This window comes from Geotrypetes seraphini, chromosome 18 (assembly GCF_902459505.1).
Source record: "Geotrypetes seraphini chromosome 18, aGeoSer1.1, whole genome shotgun sequence".
In the NCBI taxonomy this organism is placed as follows: Eukaryota; Metazoa; Chordata; class Amphibia; order Gymnophiona; family Dermophiidae; genus Geotrypetes; species Geotrypetes seraphini.
The window spans coordinates 13,736,297-13,755,030 of NC_047101.1; the positions used below are offsets into that span (position 1 = coordinate 13,736,297).

The 18,734-nt window shown below is 43.3% G+C and overlaps 1 protein-coding gene across 4 annotated transcripts in view; it reads right to left on the bottom strand.

The window, feature by feature from the left end:
• PHYKPL (5-phosphohydroxy-L-lysine phospho-lyase) overlaps positions 1-18,430 on the bottom strand; it is a 52,791-nt gene extending 34,361 nt beyond the window's left edge. For 2 of the 4 annotated variants that reach the window (XM_033926814.1, XM_033926813.1), the window contains exons 1-4: positions 18,293-18,430; positions 17,848-17,952; positions 9,020-9,138; positions 7,691-7,850 (exon numbers count right to left, since the gene is read on the bottom strand). In XM_033926814.1, coding sequence (XP_033782705.1) covers positions 7,691-7,850; positions 9,020-9,138; positions 17,848-17,906 — 338 coding nt within the window. In that variant the 5' untranslated portion in view covers positions 17,907-17,952; positions 18,293-18,430. The remainder of the gene's footprint in view (positions 1-7,690; positions 7,851-9,019; positions 9,139-17,847; positions 17,953-18,292) is intronic. The other 2 variants (XM_033926815.1, XM_033926816.1) reach the window with 2 other exon arrangements.
• Positions 18,431-18,734: the final 304 nt, after the last annotated feature.

Sequence of the window (18,734 nt, forward strand, 5' to 3'; positions counted from 1 at the left end):
ACTCTATAGACCCTCCCCTTAAGATTAGCCAATGTTTTGCCCTGACCCACGAAGGGATCCCACATGGGCGTCCCATTTATTCTTAAAATCTGGCACGCTGCTGGCCTCGATTACCTGTGAGCCATAGCATAAAATCATTGTGAGCATGGTTTTCATAAGATACTTTCTTGTAAGTGGGGGAATTTTTTTTTTTTTGGAAAGGGAAATGGTACCATTTGGACTAATAGAAGGGGTGGAATAAACTCTGGAAATGGCCAATGTGCAATGTTGGGGTACCCCATAAGCTAAAACAGACAACACATAACAGAAACAGACAAACACAGAGCTCCGGCATGCTTTCTTCCATCGGTAATGATTCAGGGTTGAATTTTAATCTGTAAATAAGCACACTATTAATCAAAAGAGTCACAAACAAATGTGGTATCCATTGGATTCCCACTATCAGGTCACAGTGCTGGACGTATTTTAAAGATGGCACAGTGAGATTGGTTCTCCTGACCATATCTGGATACTAAGTTTCTAAAAGAAAGAGAGATAGAAACTTAAGTTAATTGCTCCATATAGTTTTACTGGTCTTCTTTTCTATTTTTCTTCCATTTCAAAGCTCTGTCACACAATCGTAAGAGAATGCAAGCAGGGAAGTTTTAATCTATAAAATATACAAGAGAGGTTTACGTGCAAGTACAGTGGTTCACAATGTTAGTGTTTGAGGTAAAAGACACATTTGCAAAATTACTTGGAGTGCAACTTCCTTATACTATCTAACAAAACTTTATTCATTATAAAGGTCACTTAGCAATATTTCTACTTTTTTATTGTCCTATTTCTACTTTTTTATTGTCCAACCTACCCCATATGTTACCCCAGATGTGAAATATGTTGCCTCCAAAATCCAAAAAAAAAAAGGCCCAAGTCTGTTTTTTACTAAGGGGAGAAGGGAAGTTTAGCTTTCTCTATCACCTCTCGGCATCCTTTTGCCCACTTTCTGCTTTAATCTTGCTATAGAAAGTGGGACTATGTAAGTATTTTTGTGGTAGTCTGGTATATGTATATTGCCTCCCTTGCCAAGTGAATGCAAATTGTTCTGGACATTGCTCCACTATAGGAATAGTAAAAATGCATTGGTTCATGTTTACAATTTTTGTGGAGATCGGTACTACTATTGGTTTCCCCACCACTACTGATCTCATAGGAATGTCTGGCAATTTACCAAAACTATAGATTCCATCGGAAAGCTGTCATGTTAACCGTTTTTGGATATCTGGCCCTATTATATTTTAAGGAATCCCATAGATTAATACAGTATATTCCCAAATTGGTAATTGTCCAATTTTAAAATTTGTAAAAATTTTTTTTTTTTTCTTTCTTCCTGCTTGTATAATTTTCCCCCCAATCCTGATATTTATATTCCTACACCCCAGTATCCACTACAGCTTGTACCTTTTGCTCCCCAGATTTCTACTAAATATTTATCTCTACCTGCGGACGCTGTTCTAATTTGGTCCAGGCAAACACTGAGACTCGGCATTCACATTATTGATCCTCCCAACACTTCCACCCTTTTAAATCAGGATAAAGAATGGAAGCAGTTTCCTCAGGGGGAGCCGTTGGCACCAAAATATCCTCCCTCTCTCCTTTGTTCATTTGTGCTTGAGACATAGATTTCTTTCCCAGTCCTCTATTTTAGTACATTTCCTCTAATGTCCTATTATTTTTCCCATCTATTTCTTCCCCCTCCTTAATCTTTATTTGAGCATCTTTTAATGTATACCAAATTTTATCATTTGAGGGCCAATCAGATTCAAGTGGATATCGCTTCGTGACACCCCTAATAATTATCTCTAATAAAGACCTTTGGGCATTTTTTTGCAGGATAAGGATCCTCCCGTAACGCATTTTGTACTGCTACTTCTTGACTAATTTGAACAAATTTAGGGGCATCTGTGGCATCCCACATAATCCCGGCTGCGCCCAGCTCCTGCACCCGAATTACCTATTGTATTAGTGGTTCCCCAGGCTGCTGTGTAAAGCGTGCCATCGTATCCATGATTTCATGTGGAGTAACATTCTCCCTAACATTATTTCTAGTTAGATTTTCTCCTGTTTGCAGATTTCCCTGTAATCTTTGTTTCCTCACAGGCTTTGCTTCTAAACTTTCTGCCTGCTCTCCTTCAACACATATATCCTCCTCACTGTTATTAGAATTTGAATCCCAAATATTCCCATCCCGTTTGTTTGGATTCCAATCATCCAGCAGATGATAAATTAAGGTTTTAACTTTTCTGTAACTCACTTTCCACCTCCGTTTCTTGTATTTATATCGTGCATATCGCATAGCTGACTTTTCTGTTACATTTTGATAGGTTTCTACCTTATCCATTAACAACTTATTCTGACATTGTAGCATTGTAATGGCATGCTGTTGATTATACCTTTTCTTTTCCAGCTCTTCTAATTTCAATTGTAATTCCTGTTTAGCTTCATGCAAATTCCTCCAGTTTGACAAAATCATCCTTCCTTGTCTAGAAATTCCTTCTTGCTCTTCTCTTTTTGAGATTTTCACCTTTTGTAAGGAGGCACATAATTCATGTGGATTCCCACTTCCAAAAGTACAGGATTCACTTAATCCTGCTTCTACAGACCATTCAGTGGCCATTAATTTACCAATACTGTCATTCCTATTCGGAATAGAGGGATTGGGAGCCTGCTCCTCCACCCCTTGTTTTCTAGTTAGCTTTTCTGACGACAATCGATCAACCCCACTTCTGGTACTAATTTGTTCCGCCACGTATTTCTGTCAAGTGGGATGATCAGTGACACTCAGAAAAGCACACAGACTATATAAAGCCTAAACAATAACACTTTATTACATGCATAGATATAAAAATAGAATAACATCACCGTATTTCCGGCCATCACCATCCCTCACAATCGGGAATCCGCAACGATTGATAGGAGAGGAGAACCGAACCGGGCTGTCCCTTGGTTGCAACGAAACTGGATTCATTTTCTATGGGCTGAGTTTGTCTCTTTTATAGAGAAAAACTGCTGCCCTCTTAGTAAGACAGCCGGTTCTGGTCTTTTGTTATCTGTTTTGGCAACTCCTAGGTCAAAAAGGTCAAGATAGCAGATACTTGTCACTATCCCTTTCTTTTTGATGTAGTTTCCCATCTGTCTTTACTGATGATCATCTGGTTTTACTGTCCTTTGAAGATCAATGAGGTCAGGATGTTAGCTCAGCTGTCCTTTTGAGATCTAGGAGGTCAGATCTCAGATAAGCAAGGTTATTGTAGAGACCATCTGGTCTTACTGTCCTGTGGAGATCAAAGAGGTCAGGATCTCAAATAAGCAAGGAGGTGTTGCAGTTTATTGTCTCTTTGATGCTATCCAGTTGTCACTCAAATAAAGGAAGTCAGGATAGGTGTTGCACTGTCTCTTTGATGCTATCAAGAAGGTGTTACAGAGGCCATCCTTTTGGTGTTGTCAAGGTAACACTCAGGACAAAGAGGTCAGATAAGCAGACTTGAGGAGACATGTCACGTATTATGCTGACTCCCTGGGCATAACATTGGGTCATCTGGAAAAATCACGTTTTGGCATTTGTTTTTGACAGTGTCTAATTCCTTCAGTACAGATATGTTAGTTCGGCCCATAATTTTGGAATGATTAAGAAGGGGATCACGAACAGATCGGGGAAGGTTATCATGCCGCTGTACTGGGCCATGGTACGCCCTCACCTGGAATACTGCGTCCAGCACTGGTCACTGTACAAGAAGAAGGACATGGTACTACTTGAAATGGTCCAGAGAAGAGCGACTAAAATGGTTAAGGGGTTGGAGGAGTTGCTGTACAGTGAGAGATTACAGAAACTGGGCCTCTTCTCCCTTGAAAAGAGAAGACTGAGAGGGGACATGATCGAAACATTCAAGATAATGAAGGGAATAGACTTAGTAGATAAAGACAGGTTGTTCACCCTCTCCAAGGTTGAGAGAACAAGAGGGCACTCTCTAAAGTTAAAAGGGGATAGATTCTGTACAAACGTAAGGAAGTTCTTCACCCAGAGAGTGGTAGAAAACTGGAACGCTCTTCCAGAGGCTGTTATAGAGGCAAATATCCTCCAGGGATTCAAGACAAAGTTAGACAAGTTCCTGCTGAACCAGAGCGTACGCAGGTAAGGCTAGTCTCAGGGCACTGGTCTTTGACCTAAGGGCCGCCGCGTGAGCGGACTGCTGGGCATGATGGACCACTAGTCTGATCCAGCAGCGGCAATTAAAAAAAAAGACTGAGACAGTGCTTATTTACTAAGCACTCTTGACTACCATGGTTGCACCAACACTAAGACTCCACTTTGTGTCTTTAATTTAGAACCTAATTTTACATAGAATATGGAGACTGGAAATGCAACATTTTGGAAGCGGAAATAAAAAATGGGGAGATTTAAGGAAAATGTCTCTGAGTAAAGCCCCGATTGAAACCGGCACCTTTTAAAAACCTGTTTATGCCTCTAAATTAACGTGAAACCCAATGGGGAAATTTTGTCCCCACATGTATTCCCTTTGTTCAACGGGAAATATACATGTAGATTTGTGTCCCTTGAAATATCTGCAAGGTGTGAATTTCTGAAGTCGCCACTTTTTACATCTGGATATTCTTCTAAAATAAGGACCACAATGTTTTATTTTTTGCTTTTCGGTTTACTTCCCTGTTATATTATTTGATTTCTGTTCAACAATTTTAGCTCTGTATTAGGGCTATAATCATATTTGATTTGATCCGGCCCAAATACATTATTCGTTTTCAGCCAAACAGTGATTTAAATTCTAATACAAATAATCCATGGCTCTGCTGTGCTAAATCCACTGAAATAAACCCTTGACCTTGATTTCACGTTGCTTCTATTATTTGTTATGTTAAAGCTCAATGCCCATTATTCATATTCCACTTCTAGCTTATATACCAATGGCCAATAATTTTCAATTGTACCAACCTTATCAAATCATCTAGATATATCCAAAACATTAGGTTGGAGTGTCAGAAGTGTGTTTTTACTTCAGAAGGACACCTCAGCCCCACCACTCCACCGCTAAACCATCTCAAGAAAGCGGGAGATTTACATGTTGCCTCATCATTGGTCATCCATCTTAAGTGCTGCGTAATATTTATTCAATTTTTAAATTTTTCCTAGTTAAATAGTGTGTATGTATAAAAGTTAAAGAGCTTGTCTTTCACATATACCTTACTTGCGAGTCGGATGACAACGGCGACCTCGGGGAGACCCTTGAGACAGCACTATATGTGCGAAACATGTCGGGTCAGACTCCCAGGTTCGGCTGTGTTTAAGCTAAGTATACAAGCTCTTTAACTTTTATACATACACATATTTAACTTGGAAAAATTGAATAAATATTACGCAGCACTTACGATGGATGACCAATGATGAGGCACCATGTAAATCTCCCGCTTTCTTGAGATGGTTTAGCGGTGGAGTGGTGGGGCTGAGGTGTCCTTCTGAAGTAAAAACACACTTCTGACACTCCAACCTAATGTTTTGGATATATCTACATTATTCATATTCAGCATTTGAATTTGGACGAATAGTAAAATACGCTATGCGGTAGTGTTACCCAGAAGGCTTTTCAAAACCCAGCACTTTGCTGGTGGTGGTCATGTTCAAGCACGGTTGGGTGCATAATACCTAGAAGGTTAAGTGCAATACTCTGCTAAAGATGATTATGTTTTAGGCAGTTACCTTAGCTGGTTAGGGGCTACACATTTATTTGGGTAACAAGGTTGATATACATAATACATAGACAAAAATGATGAATTTAAGGGTACAGTACCGTTGGAAATACAGAAAGTCAAGTTTAGCCAAAGGCGTGGTTAAGGGGGCGGAGAACAGGCGTGGTAAACTCAGATGTTGCCAGATGTGCAAGTTAGGTGCAAATAAATTAGCACAAGTCTCTCACTCCTGGACTGTTTAATTTCTCATTTTACTGACATTTCAATATAAAAATAAAACTACTATTTTAATAATATACTCTGTGACAACGTATAGTGCTCGGAAATTGGCTACCGATGTAGCTCATATATATGTGCTCATTTTTCAATCAAAGTGAGGAAGTCCCCATTTTCAATCATCGCACCAGTCCACGATATCCCTCGTAGAGGCTCAGTTCAAAAATCATTTCAAATACAATTTTAAAAATACAAATTGGCCATAATATATGGTTGTTTCCATCTAGAGAATGACAGGGGGACAGATTTCTTCCCGTCTCCGCAGGAACTCAATTTCCCCATCGTATCCCCGTGAGTTATGTCGCTGTCCCTGTCCCATTCCTGTAAGCTCTGCCTTAACTGCACAAGCCTCGGACACTTATGATTTCAAAGTGTTCGAGGCTTGTGCAGATGAGGACGGAGCTTAGGCATTGGTGGAATGAGGCATCATGACATCATAATCTGAGCTCTAGAATGTTGCTACTTATGATTTTCAAGTGTTTGAGGCTTGTGCAGATGAGGACGGAGCTTAGGCATTGGTGGAATGAGGCATTATGACATCACAGTCTGAGCTCTAGAACGTTGCTACTTAGGATTTGAAAGTGTTTGAGGCTTGTGCAGATGAGGACGGAGCTTAGGCATTGGTGGAATGAGGCATTATGACATCACAATCGGAGCTCTAGAACGTTGCTACTTAGGATTTGAAAGTGTTTGAGGCTTGTGCAGATGAGGATGAAACTTGCAGGGATGGGGCAGGGACAGGAAAAGAACTCGTGGGAACAGGGCAGGAAAATGAGCTCCCGCAGGGACGGGGAAAAAATTTGTCCCCGTGTCATTTTCTTTTCCATCTTCAGTTAACAAACAGTGGATCTAGTTCAGCATACATTAGAATACATATAGTTGGAGGGAGTGACTGGATTTATGGGAAGAGCACTTAACCCACTAAGGGGGATATTCTATAAACGGCACCAAACCTTAGGTTAATTTAAAAATGCCGTTTAAAATGGCAAAATAGACGGTAAAAATTAAAGTACCTTCCGGCGCCTACATAGATGCTTTACAGCGCCATAATGCATTAGGTGCCTTAAAGTGCCTATGTAGGCGTGATTCACAGCATAGATAGGCATCAGAAATGTAGGCCCGGAAAACCCTGGCCTACATTTCCAGCGCCTATCTTTCACGGAGGCGCGATTCTCTATAGGGCGCAGTCAATCAACACGCAAGTCGGCGGCCGCTGATATCAGTGCCCTGTAGAGAACCCGGGCCTAGATACCGACTCCACCTCCAGAACGCCCATCAGTATTGAATGTATTTTTGTATTATCCTATTGAACTGATTATTTGATTCTTTCTATAAAAATTATTATACATACAATGATTAGAAAGCTGCTAAAAAAAAAAAAAAAAAAAAAAAGCCAGTTTTGGCTTAGCTGCTATCTGGGCATTTTCAGCGACACTGTCCAGTTATGTGCTGAATAGTCCCAGTTAGTCCCGCGCATGCAATTTAAGCAGCCAGGAGCCTCTCCTGACCGTTTAAAATTATTTTGAACATCGACGCCCTTAAATTTACAATTTCAAATACCTAAAAAAAAAAAAGTGAAGCCGTGATTATAGGTAACCAACAGCTACTACGACCCAAACGTCGGCCGCAGGAGAGAGCAGGTAATACAATGGGCGATGCAGTTCTGTACACGTACCCAGAATTCAGAAAATAGAAGATGCACAGCTTGTCTGGGAGCGTTTTGGAAAGTCTTGTCGCATACTCTACCAAAGTGTCATGGAGGTAGCGTGTGTTCGTGTTTAATAGCTGGTTCTGTTCGTGCGCTGCCTTCACCACAAGAGGATGGCAGTGCCCAACTGAAAGAAAGCAAGGGTAAAATTCAGGGTCCAGGTCTCTGGTCCATATTTATTCTCATATAATGCTCTCTACTTTAAACTCACTTGCAGCTCGTATCTACAAATTATGCATTCAGCAGCTATTCTGGAATTTCCGACTTGAGATTTGATTTTCAGTTAGAACCAAAATCCCTAAGTTCCCCTTCAGGGATGTTTTTAATCACGGACGCCTAACAAATATTTGTGTGCAACTCAATTGTTTTTTTAATTGGTTAAACGACACGGCAATTGACCATACCAGTAAAAAAATCTGATCTTTTCCAGATAAGCCCCGCCACTAATGGAAAAAGTGGACGCGCCGAAAGTTAAGCCCCGCCACCTTTTGCCAGCGCACGCAACCTTAACCAGTGAAGTTCTCAGCACAACGGCCCCACAACGCGGCGCGATGTGTATAAAGTAAAGTGTGGGGGGGGGTTCCCCCCCACGCCCCCCCCCGTCGGAGCACCCAAAAAAGATTATAAAAAAGAGGATATGAAACTTAACATTATAAAAAAATAGGATAAACTGTCGACCATTTTTTAAGGGCTCCGACGGGGGTGTGTGGGGGGCATGCCTCTTTTTTATAATTTTTTTCGGTGGCGGGGGTTAACTTTTTGGCGGGGCTTATCTGGAAAAGATCCAAAAAATCATTAAAAACATTTTTTTTTTAATTGACAACTAAGGCAGATATCAGTATGGCGCTAACAATGCCTAAGTTGGGGTGTCTTCTGATGCAGAACGATGCCTACCTGAAAAGTAGGCGTGGTTAAGGGGGCAGAGAACAGGCGTGGTAAAAACTTAGATGTTGCCAGATGTGCAAGTTAGGTGTCAATAAATTAGCACAAGTCTCTCATTCCTGGACTGTTTAATTTCTCATTTTACTGACATTTCAATATAAAAATAAAACAAATATTTTAATAATATGCTCTGTGACAACGCATAGTGCTCGGAAATTGGCTACCAATGTAGCTCATATATGTGCTCATTTTTCAATCAAAGTGAGGAAGTCCCCATTTTCAATCATCGCACCAGTCCACGATATCCCTCGTAGAGGCTCAGTTCAAAAATCATTTCAAAACGCAAAAGAGAATTAAGTGCCCGTTTGTTTCAGTTTCTCGTTCTCACTTCTCTTTATTGCTGGTTTTACTTACCGTGGGAAACATTGTTGATACAGTCGAGGTATCTTCTTCCTTTCTCATCGAATATATACTGGCCTTCAGCCCTTACAATTTTCATAGGAGTCTCTGGAAAAAAGAGCTTGCAGGATGGCCTGTAGAAAGCACACAGGTCTCTAAATAAATCCAGACATTTTCATCCAAAATACTAAATCCCAGATTCATCCTTCTGTAACGCCATCTTTTAACCCCGTCCCCACTCTTTTTTTTTAATGAAGCCACCTTAGGTGTTTGTTTTTTTTATCACTGGTTGCAGTGGTATTAGTTCCAATGCTCATAGTAATTACAGAGTTAGTTTCTCTGTAATGGCTCCAATTCTCTCCCGTTATATATGAGGACAGAAAAATCTCTGAAGTCATTTAAGTCTTACTTGAAGGCTTATTATTTCAAAATGGCATTTGAACCTAGCTCTAATAGCTTGTCACTCCGCAACTTTTGATGACTTGTGACTAGGAAGTCTTTATCTCCAATATTTTTCTCATAACTCTGACTTGGAAGATCATTTCCTTGTAACTTTTTCATATTACTTGTGACCACGCAGTCACTATCTTACCTTTACTTTTCTTGTTCTTTCTGCATCCTATCCTCTTGTTCCTATCCTGCTTTTTTTTTCCCCTTAAGATATTGTAAACCTTTCCTGCCCTTTTTGTCCTCTTGTGTCTAGTTTGGTTAATTTATTTGTGTACCTTCCCCTTATGTTTATTTTAAATATTGCCCACTGATTTTATTTATTGTACAACGCTTTGATTTGACTTTTTTTTTTTGTTGTTAAAAATGGCGGTATATCAAATAAAATAGCTAACCGTAACACCGCTGCGGTTGGCGATAAAAAAACCTAAAGCAGCTTCGTGAAAGGAGCCCTGGGTTTATTATGAGATCCCAAATATTAAAATCCTTTTACAGACAGCCAAGGAGTAGAGAGGTAGCGTTGTGGTTAACAGACATGGGCAACTCCAGTCCTCGAGGGCCGGAATCCAATCGGGTATTCAGGATTCCCCCAATGAATATGCATGAGATCTATTTGCATGCGCTGCTTTCATTGCATATTCATTGGGGAAATCCTGAACACCCGATTGGATTCCGGCCCTCGAGGACCAGAGTTGCCCATGTCTGGGTTAGAACCTCAGAATGCCAACCAGGTAAGCCAGGGTTAAAATCCCACCGCTGTTCCTCGTGATCCTCGACAGGCCACTTAACCCCGTTAGCTACTTTTGAGGTCCTTTTACAAAGCTACAATAAAAACTGGCATTAATGCTTCCTTACATAAGTCTTTCCCCATGTGCTAAGACCTATTTTTACTACGCCCATAAGAAAACTCCAATTTTGTATTTATGTCACATGTGTCAAACACAAGGCCCGCGGGCCAAATCCGGCCCGCCAGGCCTTGCAATGTGGCCCGCACTGCGCTGTCATCACTGCACGCCGCTGCGTTCCATCACAATGACGCGCGGTGACATAGGAGGCTTGTGATCTCGCCAGCCGTACTTGCTATCTATCTCCCCCCATCGACCGCCCCCCCAAGAACCTCCGACCGCCCCCCCAGCTGACCCGCGACCCCCCTGGCCGACCCCCACGACACCCCCACCCCCCTTCCCCGTACCTTTCTGTAGTTGGCCGGACAGACGGGAGCCAAACCCGCCTGTCCGGCAGGCAGCCAACGACGGAATGAGGCCGGATTGGCCCATCCATCTCAAAGCTCCGCCTACTGGTGGGGCCTAAGGCGCCTGGGCCAATCAGAATAGACCCGGGAGCCTTAGGTCCCACCAGTAGGCGGAGCTTTGAGACGGATGGGCCAATCCGGCCTCATTCCGTCGTTGGCTGCCTGCCGGACAGGCGGGTTTGGCTCCGGTCTGTCCGGCCAACTACAGAAAGGTACGGGGAAGGGGGGTGGGGGTGTCGTGGGGGTCGGCCAGGGGGGGTCGGAGGTTCTTGGGGGGGGCGGTCGATGGGGGGAGGGGGGGTTTGCGTCGAGGGCAGGAGGGCCTGGGATCCCTCCTGCCCGTAATGTAGTGCGGGGTGGGGGTAGGGGGTCGCCGTGGTCAGGAGGGTTTGGGCTTCCTCCTGGCCCGAACAACTAGCGGGGGGGGGGGGTCGCCAGGGCCAGGAGGACTTGGGCTCCCTCCTGGCCCGATATTGTCGGGGAGTTGGGGAATCGGCGGGGCAAGAGGGCTTGGGCTCCTTTTTGCCCCGATCGTGTCGGGGAGTCGGGGGGGGGGGGGCAAGAGGGCTTGAGCTCCCTCTTGCCCCGATCGTGTTGGGAGTCGGGGAGTCGGCGGTCCTTCGGGGTAGGGGTGCAGGTGCGTGCGAGCGGTCCTGCTTGGGGTGAATCGGACGTCGGGGGGGGGGGGGGAACTATGTAAAAAAAATACACAGCAGAAGCTGCCAGTTCCTGGCATAAAGTGTAGGCATAAAAATCGCAACAGAATCTGCTATCTGTACCCAGCCAGGCATTTATTGACTGACTTTTTCATTCTAACGCAGATTTCCAATAAACTACATCTTTTACTGCCAATATTGATCCCAAAATGTCCAGGAAAAGAAAAGTTGACGGTGAAGGCAGACAATTTAATGACAAATGGGAAAATGAATACATGTTTGTGCTTAGTGAGGGCAAACCAGTGTGTATATTGTGTTATGAGACAGTGTCGGTGATGAAAGAGTACAATATACGTCGTCATTTTGACACCAAACATAATGTTAAGTATGGCAAATATACTTTGGAAGAAAAGCATAAAATTGTTAAAGAACTAAAAGGCAAACTACAATCACAGCAGCAAATGTTTACAAAGGCTACAGCGAAAAATGATGCTGCAGTGAAAGCAAGCTTTATAGTGGCTGAAGAAATTGCCCGTACTTCAAGGTGTTTTTCAGAGGGTGCCTTTTTGAAGCAATGCATGCTAAAAGTGTGTGAGAAAGTATGCCCAGACCAGATACAGAGTTTTCAAACTGTCAGTTTGTCAAGAAACACCATTGCAGACAGAGTTCAAGAACTCTCAGGAAATCTATCATCACAGCTGGCCGAACAGGCATGCAGTTATCTCGCTTTTTCACTTGCTATCGATGAAAGCACAGACAACACTGATACAGCGCAGCTGTCCATCTTTATACGTGCTACGAAGACCGACCTCTCTGTCACTGAGGAATTTTTGGATGTAGCTGCCATGCATGGGACGACGACTGGTAGAGATATATTTGAGGCTGTGGAGAAATCTATAAATAATTTTAAATTACCCTGGGAAAAGTTGGTGGGGCTAACTACCGATGGCGCACCTTCAATGTGCGGAGAAAAGAAAGGCTTGGTTGGACTAATGAAGGAAAGAATGCAAAAAAGTCACTGCCACACACCCTTGATTACTTATCATTGCATTATAGTAACATAGTAACATAGTAGATGACGGCAGATAAAGACCCGAATGGTCCATCCAGTCTGCCCAACCTGATTCAATTAAAATTTTTTTTTTTTTTTTCTTCTTAGCTATTTCTGGGCGAGAATCCAAAGCTTTACCCGGTACTGTGCTTGGGTTCCAACTGCCGAAATCTCTGTTAAGACTTACTCCAGCCCATCTACACCCTCCCAGCCATTGAAGCCCTCCCCTGCCCATCCTCCTCCAAACGGCCATACACAGACGCAGACCGTACAAGTCTGCCCAGTAACTGGCCTAGTTCAATCTTTAATATTATTTTCTGATTCTAAATCTTCTGTGTTCATCCCACGCTTCTTTGAACTCAGTCACAGTTTTACTCTCCACCACCTCTCTCGGGAGCGCATTCCAGGCATCCACCACCCTCTCCGTAAAGTAGAATTTCCTAATATTGCCCCTGAATCTACCACCCCTCAACCTCAAATTATGTCCTCTGGTTTTACCATTTTCCTTTCTCTGGAAAAGATTTTGTTCTACGTTAATACCCTTTAAGTATTTGAACGTCTGAATCATATCTCCCCTGTCTCTCCTTTCCTCTAGGGTATACATATTCAGGGCTTCCAGTCTCTCCTCATACGTCTTCTGGCGCAAGCCTCCTATCATTTTTGTCGCCCTCCTCTGGACCGCCTCAAGTCTTCTTACGTCTTTCGCCAGATACGGTCTCCAAAACTGAACACAATACTCCAAGTGGGGCCTCACCAATGACCTGTACAGGGGCATCAACACCTTCTTCCTTCTACTGACTACGCCTCTCTTTATACAGCCCAGAATCCTTCTGGCAGCAGCCACTGCCTTGTCACACTGTTTTTTCGCCTTTAGATCTTCAGACACTATCACCCCAAGGTCCCTCTCCCCGTCCGTGCATATCAGCTTCTCTCCTCCCAGCATATACGGTTCCTTCCTATTATTAATCCCCAAATGCATTACTCTGCATTTCTTTGCATTGAATTTTAGTTGCCAGGCATTAGACCATTCCTCTAACTTTTGCAGATCCTTTTTCATATTCTCCACTCCCTCTTCGGTGTCTACTCTGTTACAAATCTTGGTATCATCTGCAAAAAGGCAAGAGGCTATGTGTGGAAAAGTTCTGGACATGAATGACATAATGACCACAGTCATTAAAACTATTAACTTTATAAGGGCACGTGGCCTGAATCATCGCCAGTTCCAGCAATTTTTACAGGAGGTGGGTGCAGAGCATGGAGACGTGCCATACCACACAGAAGTAAGATGGCTGAGCAAGAGCGCAGTCCTCAAAAGATTTTTTGAGCTCAGAGAACAAATTGCTCTTTTCATGGAAAGTAAAGGAAAGCCCTTGCCTGAACTGTCGGATCCCGCCTGGCTATGTGATTTTGCTATGATGTGTGACATATGCGAGCATCTCGCCCAACTGAATCTGAAGCTGCAGAGACGCAAACAAGTCATCACGAAGATGTCTGACATGATCACAGCATTCCAGCGTAAACTTCAACTATGGAAGTCCCAACTGGAACAGGACAATCTTGCCCACTTTCCCGTTTGAGTATCTCAACCACTATTTCTGGTACTTTTCCTTGCAGTCGGCTGGCTACCAAAGTTAGCCGTTTACTAAGTGAATTTGAGCGGCGCTTCTCTGACTTTAGAACACAGCACTCAGGCTTTGATATCTTTGCCAATCCTTTTACAGTTGATGTCAACAATGTGCCCCATCACCTTCAGATGGAGATAATCGAGCTTCAGTCTGACAGTGGCCTGAAATCAAGGTTTCAGGATGTTGAAATTGAGGACTTCTACCCTCTACTGCCCCCTGACTCAATGCCAGAGCTCCGACTTCATGCTGCCCGTATTCTATCCATGTTCGGGAGCACCTATCTTTGTGAACAGATGTTTTCAATAATGAATCTGAACAAAAACAAGCACAGATCACGCATTACCGATGACAACCTCCATGCTGTTTTGCGGGTTGCTACAGCCCAAGAAATAAAACCGAACATTGACTCATTGATACGGGGAAAACGGTGTCAGACATCTAGCCAGAAAACAAAACAATGAGCATTTTAGGTACATTCCAATATTACTGTTTTGCTTGATACCAATATTACTGTTTTGCTTGATAGCATGTGAGTTGGTTAACAGCACTGTTAAGGAAAAGATTGTTCCACTCATTTTAAATTCACATTTCTGGTTAACATTGTCAGTTTATGACTGTTCAGTAAACCATTCGGCCCGCGATTTAGGCTGGATTTTAGATTTTGGCCCCTTCTCTGATTGAGTTCGACACCCCTGATTTATGTCATTAACAGTCATACATTAATGTTACCATTAGGCCATTTTTAAAAATTACTGTAGAAGAGCTTACCCCCCTTTTGTATAACTGTAGCGCCAGCTGCGGCGGTAACAGCTCCAAATTCCTATGAGCTGTTACCACGCCACAGTTTTGTAAATGGCGGGTTATTTTGTAGCCGGTAAGAGATCCTGCATTATCTGTGAACTAACCAGTTTAGCATATGCCCACTCTTTGCCCTCGACACACCTCCTAAAAAAAAAATGAGCGTGTTTAGCCTGCACAAATGCAAAAACTAACGCACGATGATTGGCACGGCTTTAAAAAAAAAAAAATTAGAAATATTCATTATTAATTAATTAATTATATATATATATTTTTTCTTAAATTTCCCTGCAAATGCTTGGTCACATATGAGAACAATAAATACATTTTTGTTGATCCATCTCAGTTGGAGATATTTTTGCAAGATAAATCTAAATTGGATAATATACCCCAGACTAATTCAGAGATTTGAAGAGAGGAGATCTAAAAAAGTTAAATTAACATCCTGCCTGCAGACAAGGTGATTATACGTATTTTCCTTTTATATGTATTATTTACAAGCGCTCTTCCACTGGGTTAATAACAGTAGTCCTAATAATGTGGACTAGAAATATAAGTTGGGTATGATTTTATTGTTTCCTGGAACTGATTTGTAATTGCTTATGGTTTTTATTTGTTGTAATAAATGAATAATCTTATAAATAAAAAAAAAAAAAGAACAGATGAAAATGTGGAGGTGCTATTTCTCTTTTATCAAGACCAAATTCAAACAACTAACCCCCCCCCTCTTTTAAGAAGCAGTGTTAGGCTTTTTTATCGTGGCCCATGGCAGTAAAAGCTCCGACGCTCATAGGAATTCTATGAGCATTGGAGCTCTTACCGCTGCAGCCAGCGATAAAGCCTAGCGTGGCTTCATAAAAGGGGAGGAGCTGTAAATGATACATATTAATCTTACGGTGTCAGGTCAAAAGCGCGCCGGGACAAAGGCACGAGCAGACAATTGAGCGCAGCGCGGAGGTGCGCGCCGAAGAAAATTACTGTTTTTAGGGCTCTGACGGGGGGGGGGGCGTGGGGGGGAACCTCCCCACTTTACTTAATACATATCGCGCCGCGTTGTGGGGGGTTTGGGGGGTTGTAACCCCCCACATTTTACTGAAAACTTCACTAAAAACAGGGAAAAAGTGAAGTTTTCAGTAAAATGTGGGGGGTTACAACCCCCCCCAACGCCGGCGCAATTTGTATTAAGTAAACTGGGGGTGCTCCCCAACAAAACCCTCCGTCAGAGCCCCTAAAAACAGTAATTTTCTTCGGCGTGCGCCTCCGTCTTGCGCTCAGTTGTCAGCGCGCGCCTTCGTGTTGTCTATGAACCAATCTTACAGGCCATTGGTCGCACTTTAATTGCGCAAGTCTCTCCTATCTGCACTCTTCTCCTCCACTGCCAACTTCAGACTGTGCCCTTTCTACTGCGCCGCACCATATGCCTGGAACAGATCGCCTGGATCAATATGCCAAGCTCCATCTCTAGGAGCCTTCAATTCCTAACTTGCACCATAGTTTAACCTCCCCCACCCTTGTTGTACGTCTATTTTTACTTAGATTCTAAGCTCTTCAAGCAGGGACAGTCTCTTATATGTACTAATGACTACTGACAGCACTGCGTACGCCCTATAACACTTTAAAAATACATGGCAGTAGATCGTTTGCATTGGTGGGATTTCAAATGAACAATAAACATAGTCGTACTTCTTGTCTTTTATAAACAGCAGTCTGGCAAATTGTAAATGTTAAGCTTATCTCTCCCAGGTTGGCCAAGTTTCAAATGGTTTTGTGTCCTCTATAGCAGTGGTCCCCCAACCCTGTCCTGGAGGACCACTAGCCAGTCAGGTTTTCCCGATAGCCCTAAATGAATAAGCATGAGAGAGATTACATGTAATGAAGGTGACAGGCATGCAAATCTGCCCCATGCATATTCATTAGGGCTATCCTGAAAACCAGGCTGCTGGTGGTCCTCCAGGGACCACCGCTCTATAGGGTTGAATGGCAGAGTGCTACACTCCTCCCCACCCCCCACCTCATTGTACAGCTTCTCAGTCTCATTTAAAAAGCTAAGAAGGGGCCGGCCTTAGTTTATTCCTCAGACCCAGATACTGTACTTGACTTTGTACAAAAAGAGACCAAGAAGAAATATCGCGCGCAGACAAAAGCGCGCCGGGACAAAGGCACGCGCAGACAATTGAGCGCAGTGCGGAGGCGCACGCCGCAGAAAATTACTGTTTTTAGGGCTCCGATGGGGGGGGGCGTGATAGAAATTGTGCTGCGTTGTGGGGGCGTTGTGGGGGGTTGTAACCCCCCACATTTTACTGAAAACTTCACTTTTTCCCTGTTTTTAGGGAAAAAGTTAAGTTTACAGTAAAATGTGGAGGGTTACAACCCCCCAAACTCCCCACAATGCTGGCGCAATCTCTATTAAGTAAACTGGGGGGGGTTCCCCAACAAAACCCCCTGTCGGAGCCCCTAAAAACTGTAATTTTCTTCAGCGCGCGCCTCCGTCTTGCGCTCAGTTGTCGGCGCGCACCTTTGTCTTTCGCGGGGTTGTCTATGAACCAGAAATATGATGAAGGAAGAAATAGTGAAGAGAAAAAGAAAGACACTGGATTTCTAATAGCTCATATTCTTCTTCCTGTCCCTTTTTTTTTTTTTTTTTTTACACCATTGCCTGTTTTTCTAGAACAAGAAAATCTACAAGTCAAATAGGTGGCATATGGAGAAATCAGCACAGATTCTGCTTTTTCTGAATGTCCCAGTCATCGGGTAATTTACATTTATAGGTCTTTTCTTTTGAAAAGTTCTGCAGAGCATTCTTTTGTTGGATTCAGTTTGTATCTCTTCAGGAGTAAGTGTAGTTCAGGGCAAATTATTTCCAGGCACAATATGTATTCCCCCATCTTTGGAGAGATTCAAGCCCTTACAGCTGTTTGTACTTTCAAAGGCATGGCAAGGCCACCTGGTGGTACATGTCAGAAGCAGGGAAACCTTTGCTCTTTTTACCTGGAAGAAAGTAACATCCAGCTTACCCAACCAATCGCTTGCGCAGCTCCAGAGTCTCATCTTTGCTGTATAACTCCCCACTCATGGCTGGGGTATGGACAAAAGCCCCCCTTTTCAGCCAGGCCCAGTCTCTGTCCAGAATTATGAGAATGACAAAAACTATTTAATGATAACTTTATTTTTATTTACCGCACAAGCAGCTCAGAGCAGTTTACAGAGGAAGAGACTGTATATACAGACTGATGTTGCAAAAAAAGACTTTAAAATTACATTAGCATGTTAAGATTAGTCAAATTTTTATATACTGTGTTTATATGTATTTAAACATAAATTACAGTAGTGGAAAGTGTGCAGCAGGCATGTTGCAGTAAGATCCAGTGCTTTGCAAAAACAGATCAGAAAGATTTGCTGCAACAGCCCTTCAACCGAATTGAAAGAGCATCCCTCCCCCCCCCCCCCGACCCCCAATACCTCGGTCAGTTCCTCCACGTCCCTCGAAATGCAAAGGCTCGTCCGATTGGCTGCATCGCGGGCAGAAAGAGCTCGAGCCTCAACGGAGCGGGGCTCCGCCCTGACTCCTCCCCCGAAGCAGGCGGAGGCTCGCGGCTTCCCACTGATTAGTCCCAGGGCAGGAACAGGAACCAGGAGTCGGTGGGAGGAGCTGAAACGCCTCTTCCCCTCGCGCCGCGGTGTCATTTGGGCTGTCCTGATTGGCTGCCTTGGTTGTACCCTCTGGACTACAGAATACCACGGGGGACAAATTGGCCCCGTACCCGCGGGAGCTCGTTTTCCTGCCCCCAACTTTGCCCTCGTCTGCACAAGCCTCAAACCCTTTCAAATCATAAGCGTTGGAGGCTTGTGCAGTTAAGGCGGAGCTTAAAGGAATGGGGCAGGGCAGTGGCGTACGTAGCAT